Source organism: Agelaius phoeniceus, chromosome 18 (genome assembly GCF_051311805.1).
Source record: "Agelaius phoeniceus isolate bAgePho1 chromosome 18, bAgePho1.hap1, whole genome shotgun sequence".
NCBI classification, from domain to species: Eukaryota; Metazoa; Chordata; class Aves; order Passeriformes; family Icteridae; genus Agelaius; species Agelaius phoeniceus.
Genome location: NC_135282.1, coordinates 7,545,190 through 7,558,226, shown reverse-complemented (window position 1 = coordinate 7,558,226; position 13,037 = coordinate 7,545,190). Strand labels below are relative to the sequence as shown.

The 13,037-nt window shown below is 38.0% G+C and overlaps 1 protein-coding gene across 1 annotated transcript in view; it reads right to left on the bottom strand.

The window, feature by feature from the left end:
- Positions 1 to 13,037, bottom strand: part of TXNRD2 (thioredoxin reductase 2) — a 32,215-nt gene that overhangs the window by 18,251 nt on the left and 927 nt on the right. Inside the window, exons 2-11 of the mRNA XM_054645823.2 lie at positions 12,707 to 12,772; positions 11,947 to 12,003; positions 11,211 to 11,355; positions 10,821 to 10,895; positions 9,934 to 10,012; positions 8,940 to 9,002; positions 8,518 to 8,588; positions 5,045 to 5,064; positions 4,583 to 4,674; positions 3,120 to 3,294 (exon numbers count right to left, since the gene is read on the bottom strand). Coding sequence (XP_054501798.2) covers positions 3,120 to 3,294; positions 4,583 to 4,674; positions 5,045 to 5,064; positions 8,518 to 8,588; positions 8,940 to 9,002; positions 9,934 to 10,012; positions 10,821 to 10,895; positions 11,211 to 11,355; positions 11,947 to 12,003; positions 12,707 to 12,772 — 843 coding nt within the window. The remainder of the gene's footprint in view (positions 1 to 3,119; positions 3,295 to 4,582; positions 4,675 to 5,044; positions 5,065 to 8,517; positions 8,589 to 8,939; positions 9,003 to 9,933; positions 10,013 to 10,820; positions 10,896 to 11,210; positions 11,356 to 11,946; positions 12,004 to 12,706; positions 12,773 to 13,037) is intronic.

Genomic DNA, 13,037 nt, shown 5'->3' with positions numbered 1-13,037 from the left:
AAACCATATCTAATCAAGAGAGTAATGAATTTAAGTTAGTAAGAGAGACAGACATGGGAAGCTCAGAACAAAGCCCCAAAGCTTCAGCAAACCACAGCACATCAGCATTAAGAGTTGTCTGAGATCAACCAAGGTGCTTTATTTTTCACTGAATAGTTCAAAGATTAAAAACTCAATGGCAAAATTGTGTTAGCCAAGATAAATCTGAATCCCATTCCCTTTTCTACAGGGGCTGGCAGAGATGTGCTCATAGGAGATCACAGGAAAATTTTACTTTATGGGACTTTTCACAGAAAATCTCCTAACAAAGTTTCTGTTTCCCTTGTTAACCCAAACTGGTTTGGTTGTAAGCCTTGAAGAACACTATTACAAAAAATGTTATGTACTTAACCCTTTGTCCATACCAAACAGCAAGGATTCTGTTCAAAACCTCAAAATCTTATCATTTCAGGAGAATTCTCTAGAAGCCAAAGACAGCACTAGGTAAGACAGAAAGACATACAGAGCTGAACTGGAAAAATCAAACAAACATCAAGAACAAGCTCTTGCACTGAAGGAATATAACAGTATGTAGTCCCTCAGCAAGGTATGATAGGTCCATGAGTTACCTACAAAGTTTGACTGAAGACTGAAACTTTTAAGTTAAATTAAAACGTGTCAAAATGAGATTTCTTTTTCTCCCCTCAAATATTTTGACTAGTTCAAAAAAAGCTGCTAGAAAAACAAAGGGAGTATTGTGCCTGCTTTTACTGGCTTATCCATACAAGCAGAAAATCACACATTCCAAAAGCAAAACAAAACTCATCAGACAAACACAACCTAATTTTCTTTTCAAAAGGTTGACATTAAGAGATAGTGGGACATAGTTTAATAAGCTACAGTACTATCAGTAACTATTTTAAACATTTTATTAATAAAAACTTCTACTAAAATTCCATGATGCACTGGCAAAAATGATGGAAATATGTACTATAATTTAGGCTACAATTAGTTAACAGTAGCAGCTGCTTTTTAACCAACTCTACAAGCTGACTTGCTTCAATCAGTATTCTAACTGGCACATCTGCAGACAGGAAATCCTCAACACCACTGAGTTTCCCAGCCTATTATCTGAGACACCTGGTGTGGGTGTGTTGATACAGAGCAAAACAATGAATCATATGGACTGCACACCAATTAACCAGCTTTAACTGTTAATGTGTTTAATCCTTAAGGGTGGAGTGCCAATCTGAACACTAAAAAAAGGCAACACAAAATCCTCACACTTTTCATTTTGCTGTTTCTAAATATGGATTGTAACTCAAATCTATGACAAAAATTATAACACATGTAACTCCTCTGTATTGAAATAATGAGCAGACTCATGTTACAACTGAATTGCAACAGTCTATCATGCAAACTTATTCCATTATAATTAACAGTAAACCAAGATTTTTTTCTTATTTTTCAACTTAAAAGCTCTTTTTTTCCATCTTAGACAAAAGTCAACAAACTGACTTGACATTTGACATGTGTGTCTCCAACTCAGTGTACTTTTCATAGAACCACAGAACGGGTTGGGTTTTTTACCAGAAAGCTTAAGAAAAATCAAATACAGCACTTAGAAACCCACTTTTTGGAAACATTTTCATCTCACCTCATGAATATTATTCTACAGTTTTCAGAATTCTTATGTGTCCAGATAGCATGAGCTTTATTTTGCCCTCAGCAAGCACTAGTCTGTTTGATTGGTTCTGATGAGAATAATCCATTATTACAGGCTGTTTCCACAATTTGTAGAGCCCAAGGCACTTCTCAGAGAGTAGTAGTTACAGTAAGGAAAAGAAAACATTTGTCACAATGCACAACCTGCTCTCTGTTTGGGGTATTAGGAAGATATAAAGCTGACTTAGCCAGGGAAATGGAACAACTGGATAGTAGATTAAATCCACTGGGCAAAATACGAAATGCTATAAATGACCTGTTTCTGATCCTGTAATGGATCTATTCTACAACCACAAGAATTTAAATTTATGTTATAAACAAATGAAAGAGTAATGCATTCCCACTACTCTAAAACAGAAATGCCAGATAAAAAGAATATAAAGTAGTCAAGGGGATTGCTAAAGCTGCTAGTAAAACTGATTACTTGTCTGCATCCACACAGATTTCTTGGGCAGTACGTTTAAGCCTATTTACTTTGTTTGCCAGATATCATCTGCCTGCCAAATACCACTACTACATTTAACCATGCATTATTGGTCTAGAATTCCAGATATTCACAAAGCTTTACAAGCACAAAAGACAAGAGTCTCCTACTCTGGTGGGCTTACAGCCCATCTGAACCAATACAGAAACTGAGGACAGACCGGTAACAGCGACAAATGAGCAGCTCAGGGAGGCAACACTCAAGGAGTATTTTCATTCCTGTGGGCAGGAGCCTTGTACATAATTTAGTATGTTAGTCATTGAAGGAAGCAGCATTTGTCTCAAAGGAGGAAAACCCCAGATTTGATTCCCATTTCTGGTGATTATGCTCACAGACATTTATCACAGCATTCTTTTAAAGCAATTCACCCTTAGTCGTTGTATGTCAGTTCCAAGGGGTCTGATATATGTGAAAGTCCCTAACCAGATTTCAAAAAGCTATACAGTTTCAAGGTTCCCTGCAAAGCTTGGGTTTTTAGAGCTAGTTACTTCTTTTTCTCTGAATTGGATGACAGCTGCAGTAACAAACTTAAGCAGCACAGTTTAGAAAAATCCTAGAAGGATAAATATGCACTAACAGTGAATAGCTTCATGAATCAATCAAGAGTATGGACTTAGAGAACACTACCTGCAAAGCAGAGCTTGCTGGAACTCATGTTCTTACTCTAGTAAAAGTGAGAAAGACTAGATGGTCTCCCATTTATTGCAGCTCATGCAAAAATAGTTACCACAGACTTCTTCCAGTCACTGTAACTTTAATGTGTTTTTAGACTGTAAATGAACAAGTCAGGCATGCAAGAAAAGAATTAAACAATAATCAATGTTTAAGTCACTAAACATTTAATGGGGGGGGTTGTTTGACCCCATGATGAAGTGACTTCACTTTCAGAATGGAAAGCATTGCAAAGAAATGTTAAGATAATCATATTTACCTACTGCCCACATCACGGTGTTGAAAGAATCGTTTTCTTCTGTGTCCAGGTCAGCATTTTTCCAAGTGACTTGCAATCTGTCGCTCTCCAGTTTTTCAACTTTAGTTGGGAAGCATCTCTTTAAAAATTTTGTGCCATAAGATTCCATGTGCTCAGTTACTAAAGAAGCCATTTGCTGTTGAGTAGTGAAACAAATTTGTTTTTTCTTAGATATGTGACCTTTTCAATGTAAACCCCTCCTTCAGCTGGGTTCAGGAAACCCCAGTAAATACTTTGTGCATTTCAAACATTCTTTATCACTTAGTTACTATGCACTGCTAACACATGATAACTTAGGGAGCCACTATGACCTGCAACTTCATTCCAAGAGGCACCTACACCTGCATACTCAAATTATTTTCAAAAAATACAACAGTAAATTAATAAAATAGTTGCCTTTAAAGCATTTGTTGTTTACATAATCTAGAGCATGTTCAATTTACCATTACCATAATCACAATTTTCTAGTAGTTTGATGAAAATTAAATACTTTCATAAAACAATGGGAGAAAGATATTTCCTTTTGCCATAACAACTGACATTTCTCTGCAATGACTGTGAATCACTAAGGTTTCATGAGAAGTTCTAATACAAAACCAAAAAAACCAAACCACTTTTGTCCTAAGAGCCTGTTTGAAATAATGCCACACCAAAATGAAGCAGTAAAACGTGGTATCAACAGGTTTATCCAAAGATATCAGTGCTCTTGACTAGCAGGAACTCAGGTTGCACCTTGCCAGAGTATGTTTATTACTTAAAGGATATTATTACAAAACCACTCACATAGAACAACTCCACACAAGCTCTCTCAGCTTACAAAACTTTATTTTCAAAGTTGATATTAACTAATATGAAGGCAACAGCAGGGTTATGTCTCTTCAGAAACACGAGAGCTCATTAATCAGTTTCCATCAACCTCAATGTGGCTGCAGACTGGACATAATTATTTTATCTCCATTAATACTTTATTAACTTTGGTGTGGCCATTGTGCTCCTCCTGCCTACAGAGGATCAAGTTCTCCTACTGTGTTTGACCAAGTGCTACACACACACTATTCCCTGCTTGCTCAGACCTCATGCTGTTACAGGTGTGGATTTCTTCAGTGAGGAGTGTAAATCCCAAGAATTATTCTTACACAATGTTTTGCAAACTCATGGTACTACTTTCAAGGCATACAAGCCACTAGTTTGAAGGAAGGCACTCCAGATGGGAGAGGGTGATGTACAACCAGGATCTGTCACTAGTGTCACTAGCATGGGTGGTGTTTGTCACTGCCACTTAAGCAACAATACTCCCAACTCAAAATCTGTGCACATATTAGGAAATGTTTGGAGATGCAAACAACATTTTTTCTTAAGGAGATAAAATTAATAGATTTTATTATTTTTGCTAGATAAGGAGATGTAAGATACTCTGTACTTGCCTGATCAAACCCACGAAGTGGAACACTTCTCATCATGACTGTAGTGTCCAATCCAATGCCTGTCAGAAAACCAGCACACTCAAGGGACACATCTGGTGACACACCAGTTAAGCAAATGTAAACAACAATTTCAATAAACACAATATATGAGTAGTATACAAGTGGGCTTTTCACTTGGAGATACCAAGTTCTCCTCACACAGACATCTTTAGCTTGCCTTTGTACATAGAATAAAACTTGGAAGTCTTATAGTTAACATAGTTAACACTGGATTTAAGATCCTGAGAATTTATCCTCAGCTGATCTTAATTTCCATGGTGCTACTGCATAGAAAACTATTACTATTCTCTTATCAACTCAACTACATGACATGAGCAGAGAAATTCTGAAAACTGAACTTTCATAGGAAAGACAGCTATGCTAGTTATAATCACAGATCATCACAGGCTTTTCAAAGGATACAGCTGGCTCCAACAACCAACCTGTTACAGAAAAAGAAGAAAAGAAGAAAGCAGTGGAATGAGCTTGTGCATATTTTTGCATAACCAGAAAAAAAATATTTTCTGATGTGGATGTCACATTTGCCAACTTCCAGTCAGCTGGGAGCCCTGAGTTAGCCAGGAGTGCTGGGAAATGATGGAGGGTGGCTCAGTCAGCTCTTCCATCAGCTCCCTCAGCACTCTGGGGTGGATCCCCTCCAGAACCTTGGATTTGTGCATGTCCAAGGGCTGTAGCAGGTTTCTAACCAAGTCCTCATGATTTATGGGGGCTTCATTCTGTTCCCTGTCCCCATCTTTCAGCTCAGGGGCTGGGTACCACAGAACAACTGCTCTTACTATTAAGGACTGAGGCAAAGAAGGCATTAAGTAACTCAGCCTTTTCCTTATCCTTATTTCTGGGTTTCTCCCCCCGACATCCAATAAAGGATGGGGATTCTCCTGAGCCCTCCTTTTGTTGCTACTGTATTTATAGAAACATTTTTATTGCCTTTTACAGCAGTAGCCAGATAAGGTTCTAATTGGGCTTTGGCCCCTCTAATTTTCTCCCTGCACAACCTTATGGCATCCTTGTGGTCCTCCCTCTTCTCCCAGGGGCATAAACACCCTTTTTTTTCCTGAGTTCCAGTTAAAACCCTCTATTCAGCCAGGCCAATCTTCTTCCCTGACAGCTCATCTTTCAGCACATGGGGATGGTCTATCAATTAGATTATGTCTTCCTATCAAGTAGATTACAGTTCCCAATGAAGATTTTATTCATTGCTAAATTTCATTTTGATTTATAACCATCTGCTTTTTAATCACTGTATTTTTTCCAGATGCCAAATATTTGTCCTTCCTGTCTTCAAACATTTGTTTATGATGTTACAGAAAATGGGTTTAATAGATTTACTTAGACTGATATTTACCAAATATATCCATTTTAGTTCTTAAATAAAACCCCAGCTCCCACCTCTCTCAATATTTCACAGCCTTTCAATCAAGAATATAATTGCAATTGTCCATCAACACTTGCAATTTATGAGGTGTCTCAGCTCTCCAGCACAGCAGCTTCCATCTCTGTCCCCAGCTGATCCCTACACAGCAGCAGTTCCTCTCTCCCCACCCCTACATTTGCTGGCTACAAAAGGCAGAATGCTCAGTCCCTGTTCTGCAGGTACAAGCAGCTCCAGACAGGCAGCCATTAACACTCAGCTGCTGGACAGGCTGCACTTGCACTCCTCTGCTGTTTATGTCTTATACAGACTTGTTAAAATCTCACAGTTTGGAGATGGCATCCCACACAGTATTTCCACTGACAACAAAGTATTTTGTTAGGCTTTTGAATGGGCTTGTGGCCTATGCCTTACCCTAAACAAATCTGCAGCAACTCTCAGTTCTAACAGCACTGCTTTTAAACTTCTGAGGAGTGCAGACATGGAGGCTGCAGCTCTGTAAGCCCCAGGGACTGCACAGTCAGTACAACACATGTTTTCTTACAAAGGGCTCCAGATAACATCTCTCTATCTTACAATAAAAACACACAACTTCTGAAGGTGTACAGAGAATAGGTTGAGTAAAAGCGATTAAAATCTGCTAGTCTGGGGTTTATGCTTGGCAAATAATTTAACACAATGGGAAATATTTTTTCCAGCATTAGGGCATCTGATTCATCTGTGAATGAATGATCACACCCTCATTAGCATGCAGCTCCTGGGAAGTGCTGTAAAAAGCCTCATACTGCCCATAAAGAAATATCTACCAGAGATTCACAGGGAAAAGAATGAGAATTTCTGTAATTTGGGCATATGTTTGCTCTTCTTTTTCATTAGATGAAAAATGGATGTCAGCTGGCACTTACTCATAGCATCAGCCCCACATTATTCACACTTTCTTGTACAAAACAGGGGGTTCCTGGGCATTGTCAGTGTCTAAAAGAAAAGTTAGGAAAGCAGAACCTAACCTTGTTCACACCTGTTCAATTTCTTACTCATTCTCAACACATTTCAAGGCATCTCTTCTAATTCACTCTGCCAAAACCCTTCATCTCAGGAGTGAGTTTCTGCCCCATGTTTGTATATCTATGGGACTTTTAAAGTTGGTTAATGGTTTACTTAAAAAAAAAAAAAAGAAAAAAGAATAACTGCAGGACTGACAGTTCTATAACCTCCAGGCATGTAATTTGTAGCTGAGATATGTACACTTGGAGAGGGAGAAAAGAAAGAATAACTACAACACAGCTCAGACTGAAAACAAAAGGTGTTAAACTGAACCTTGGGAATATTTATAACAGAAACAAATCCGACAGAAACAAACCTTTAACAACTCCCTCCTTCATTTGCTAAGACACAGCCTGATAAAGCACAGAAATGCTACTGTAGCCCCTGCAGGCTTATTTTGACTAAATCTCAGGAATGCAACATATAAACACTAGACTCCCACATTACACTGTTACAACTTGCATTGGCAGCAGCTGGACAAGAGCCACATTTTCACAGAAACCTCTTACAAGGATAAATCTTATAATTTGGTTTGGGATTTTGTTGGGGCTTTTTTTGAGGGGGTGGGTGTTGCTTTTCTTAAAAACAATTTCCTCACATAAATCATGCCCTTGACGTTCTAGAGGTGACTGAAACACCACAAACAACAACAAATTTACTTTCTTTCTGAAACTGTACCAAGAAGCCTGATTTTCCTATTTGAAGTTTAGCTTAATACAGTGCATTTTTTATAGCAGAAAGTCACTGCCATGAATGGCAAGTTTTTTTTTTTGCACAAACACTAGCATAATAGCTTGAAGTCTCTTGTTTTTTCTAGAATTGCTCAATAGAGAAGACAAAAATATAGCATTATCTGACTTTCAGGCTAGCAAATCTGCATTTCCTATCACAATTATCTTCACCAGGAAATTGCTCTATGGCAGCGTTGACTTGGAATCTTACTGTGCTGTGTGCTGTAAAAAACAGCTGTGGCATTTTAGTATTTCCATTAAAAGCAATGTTCTAATATTTCAGTTAAACAATAGCTTCCAAAGCAAAAGTGATCCAAATGTTTCTTCATATTTTCTTTTGTTATCAGAACTGCCATTACCAGAACTTAGGAGAAAGCAAAATTATATTGGAACTTCTCCCCTAATTGAGGAGCAGGGACTGAGCAGCCCCCAGGTGAGTTCATGCTGCCCTCTTGTGATTCAGGATGTAATAGCTACAGCACAACCCAACACGGTGAAAACGTTATTTAATTTGATTTTAGAAGGGAATTTCATAACAGGAGGAGGGGGAAGAGCTACTAATGAAGTTTGGTAGGATGATACTGCTGCATTGAAAAGCACATTTTCAGAAGGAAAACAGAAGAAAAATTCAGAAGGAAAACAGAAGGAAAACAGAAGAAAAATTGACCCTGCTATATAGAGAAGGTAGGAATGCCAGCATCTATTACAGCCATGGTAAGGTAACTTACGTTTTTCCAGGAGATTTCTTTAACCAGAACAGATCATCACTTGTGATTCCATACTCCAATGCACCTGCAACCTATGATCACACAGGTGAATCTACAATGCAAATCCTGTCAGCAATAGAAGTTAATAGCAATTCAGGCTGTGTTGGCTGAAGCACAGACCAAGGGGAATATATCTGGGGCTGCCAACTTCCAACCTGAATTATCCTACAGCTCTAAGCAACACCAACATACTGAATCAGAGCAAATTGTTGTCTATGGAAATGTTTTTCTAAAAAGCCATCCTTTATATGAAGACAATTTTTTGTGTGACACAAGTACAAAAACCTCTCATGTGTTGCTTTATTTTTACATTCTTTATCTTCCTTCGCTGTGTTCTGCATCTCAGCAAAGCACTGAAGTTGTCAAATGGAAGGGTAACTTACATGTGTAGGGTATTTTGGTCTTCCTCCAGTAGCAATGACAATATTATCTGCAGTAACAACAACCTACAAACAAAAATGAAAAATTAAAATCAAGCATTTACAATCCTTTTATCTGTCTTTGGATTTCATCTATGTACAAATGAGTGATCAATGAGAAAACTGGCACTACCATCTGCTATTTATGTGACATAACAATCAGTAATGCATTAAAAAGGGATGGAGATAAACTAATATATGCAGAATTTCGCCTACCCATTCTCTACTAGGCTTTGTTTTAATATTAACCATGCAATTGTTCTTACACTGCACAAGATTCTGATGACTACATGGAAGCAATATTTATGCACAAACAGCACTTTTAAAATCAATTTCCTGTCAGGATAAAACACACAGAGATCACAGCAGTAAGTTCTATCTCAGGCCTGGAGTTAAGCTACCACAAAAGGAGACTGTTTCTAGAAAATGCTAGGCACCTACCTCCAAAAACCTGACCTTCGAGCTGAAATGAATCAGTAACATTAAACAATTACCCTCAAAGAGGTGTTAAAAAGGCACTTTCAGGCCTTGTTAAATACCCAGCAGTGGCCACCATTCTGTTATGTGACCCAGCTGTGCATTCACGCTAATTGCCTCCCACACACAATTTGGTATTACCGAGTTAATCACCCCTACAAATCACCTGAAGGAGGGAAGCAGCTCAGAGCAACCTAATTCTCGTCTCTCAGAACTCACATTTCTGTAAGCATCAGCATGACTGACCAAATCAAACAAAAATCTTTTGTCTCAGCATTTCCACCCGCAGAAAAAAGCAATAGCAACCAACAGGCCAGGCACCAGTCAAGTTAATAAACAATTTCTCTAAGTGGAAAATGCAAATCTCACTCACTAAAACAATACTGAATACCTCAAACAATTTGCAAAGGACAATCTCACTCCCAAATGACCTGAAACGTTCCAAGTAACCAACACTGCAGAAATCAGCAGAGCAGCTCACCTCTTTACCTGCTTTTGTTACACCACGGACTGTATGTGGATCAGAAAAACTTCCTTTTACGTTGAAATATTTCACCTTCCTGTTTAGAAGAAAACAGCATCAGCAATGTACACTTAACAAGAATGGGTATGAAATACAATCAGCTACCTTTTCTGTATTTAAGTGCTAAAAAGGGTAGCAATCAGGCATAGAGCAGTAAAAGGAAGGAATCTCATTTCATAGGACTGCTTGCAGATCTGTCATAATTTGTCACTTAATTCTTGTGTCACACTAAAATCCTCTATAGAGAAAAGTAACTTAATCTTGTAACAATCTCTGAGATCAGATTATTGACCTCTTCAGAAAATACATTTTCTGTTAGCCATAGCATTACTAGTATTATCTATAGCATTTCTGATACCATGCTTATTTGAGAACACACCAAAATGCCTCAGCAGGAGTAACAAGACTAGAATCTGTTAAATTTTTGATCATAATTTCTCTATAAAGGAACTGCATGCTGGGAAAAAAAATCTGCTGCTCTAGTATAGTGTTAGCTATGGGTTTGTATGGCATAGAAATTTTGGGGGACAAGATCAAAAGTATCTTAAGAAACCTTCACTGCTTTATATTAATGCAAAACCTCTCCAGGCTAACGAGAGCATCACTGCACTGCTAGAAAGCTTTTGTGTATGGTCAGTGTCAACCACTATTTCACCAAAAAGGAAAATGGGGGAGGAAGAGATCACTTACACTGACAGGGGCACTTACAGAGCCCAGAAGAAAGGACTTACAGACTCAAAATATTAGCTCTAGATAGAAACTTCAGAGGCAATTCTGCAGTTCTACAAGGGCAAGAGCACCTCCTGGACTGTGGGAAGGAAGACAAACTTCAAAGTCTTATTTACTTTTCTTGTAGTTGTACTCTGTGTCCCCAGTTCAAGGATTTCACATAATTCTGAACACCTTGTGCCATCACAGACCTGTCACAAAACAAGAGACTGAACGTGAAGTCATCATATTACAAATTCAGGTTATGCAACACAAAGATATAGGCAAAGATAAATGCTAAAAATGAGGAATGAACCACAGTATTTTTTGTTGTAAAAACAAATTATCAAGTCCAAATCAACATAATTTCTGCCCTAAAAACTAATTCTGGTTTTTAACAAGTACCAGGCTAAAATTTTACATGCAAAATTCACTTCCCTAAGTGTCCCATAATAAACACCAGCTGGGAAAAAGTTATTGTTATGCATGTGCAGCACATAGGAGTGGATATAAGCAACAGTCTTTACCAGCTATGATGAACAGGTTGGGATATATTCCAGCCATAGTGTTGGGCATCTTTAAGGGCACTCCCTAAAAGGGCTGCTTGATGCATGAGCTTTTTAGGAATGCAGCCAACATTCACACAAGTTCCACCAAGTCCCCATGCAGTTCCTTGGGAAAAAAATAAATAAAGAAAAAAAAGTAAATTACATTAGTGTGACAATGCAGTTGGGTCCATGGGAAGTAAAAAGACATAGTTTACTGTCTCCTACAGATTAGTTTATAACTTTCTTTGTGCTCATTTGTTTGATAACAAATAAAAACATCTCTGTAAATTTTTCTTCTAAAATTCAAACCATCTAAAGATTTTTTCTCAGAGCTCAGAAGATTCTGTAACTAAACATTCACGTTTGCAGATCTCATTTTGTGCATTGTGTAGAAGGAGCCTCAGCATGACACAGTTAGTAATTTTTAGAAATTGTAAATAACATTTTGACAGAGGGAATATTCTCACTTATTTAAGTCCAAAGTCCACTATAAATGGTAGCATCAAGCACTGCTAACAACCTTAATGTGCAGGGGAGCAGGCACAGCTGGTTCATCTTGGAGAGAACAAGCCATGGCACAAGCTGGGTTTAAGGATTTTACTCCAAGCAAAACAGGCAGTGTGGCTTTGGACACTGCTCTCTGAAGTAACCTGCTCACCTGAGCAGCTGAATTATATGCATGTCCAATTATTACCCTGTTATTTCTCTTCCATACCTTGTGGGGAAGGTTCAACATAATCCAGAACAGCCACTTTTCTTCCAAACTGAGCAGCTGTAAACAAAGAAGCAAGGTAAGGTATATAGAGGAAGGAGAAATACACAAACATAAACATTTTTAGTAGCACAGACACAGATAAAATACAGGAGATGACAGCTGGTGATTTTTTTCTGTATAACTCAAGGTACCAGACCAGTGACCCAACCTGCCAACATAGTCAGCAAATTCTCTGGAAGATGCTTAATGACCTAGACTGGGGCCTCCAGCTTCCACTGACCCTAAAAATGCAATCTGACCTCAAATGAGATGTTTAAGAACACTGTGGGTTGTTGAACATGCTACCCTGAGATACAAAAGGAGCAAGGTTCTCTACAGCAGTTAGGTCTTGGAAACAGTCTGAAGGTATTGTTGTTTTAACACATAAATGAGAATGGTATTAAAAAAAAAATACAGTATCTATGGAGTTACTCTGAATACTTTTATAACAGTGAAATTAAAGCTTATTAGTTTTTCCCATGACAAAAGAATAAAAAATTTTTTAAAAGTTAAGAGGAAAGTCAAAAAAGATCACACCATCTGAGGGTGTGAATCAATTTGCAGATTAACCATATGGAGCTAAGTTAATAATTAATGTACAGGTACTGAGTGTACTATGCTTCTTAAAAAGCTTTAAGATTATCAGTAACACTTCCCATAGTTTCCTTACACCCCACTGAAGTTAAACCAGAACTTCTGTTAGTTATTTACACATACAAACCTTCTTTTGCACAAGCAAGGCCTCCAGACCCTCCACCAATGACCAGAAGATCATACTCATTCTTTCCTGTGAAGAGGACGTGAAAAAAAGAAGGAATAGAAACAGATCAGGAAGATGGGAGAGGTATGTAAGGACAGTATCAGAGTACAGCTATTTTTATAATTGATTATTGCTGATTTGGGTTTTCCTCACTTCACTCTAGCGCTGTTTGTTCATTTGTTTGTTCATTAAGCTATCTACTCTGGTTTTCTGAATGAAATACAGAAAATAAAGCACTTCAAACAAAGTGAGAAAACAGATTAAATTTTCACACAACGTCCCAAGAGGCTCA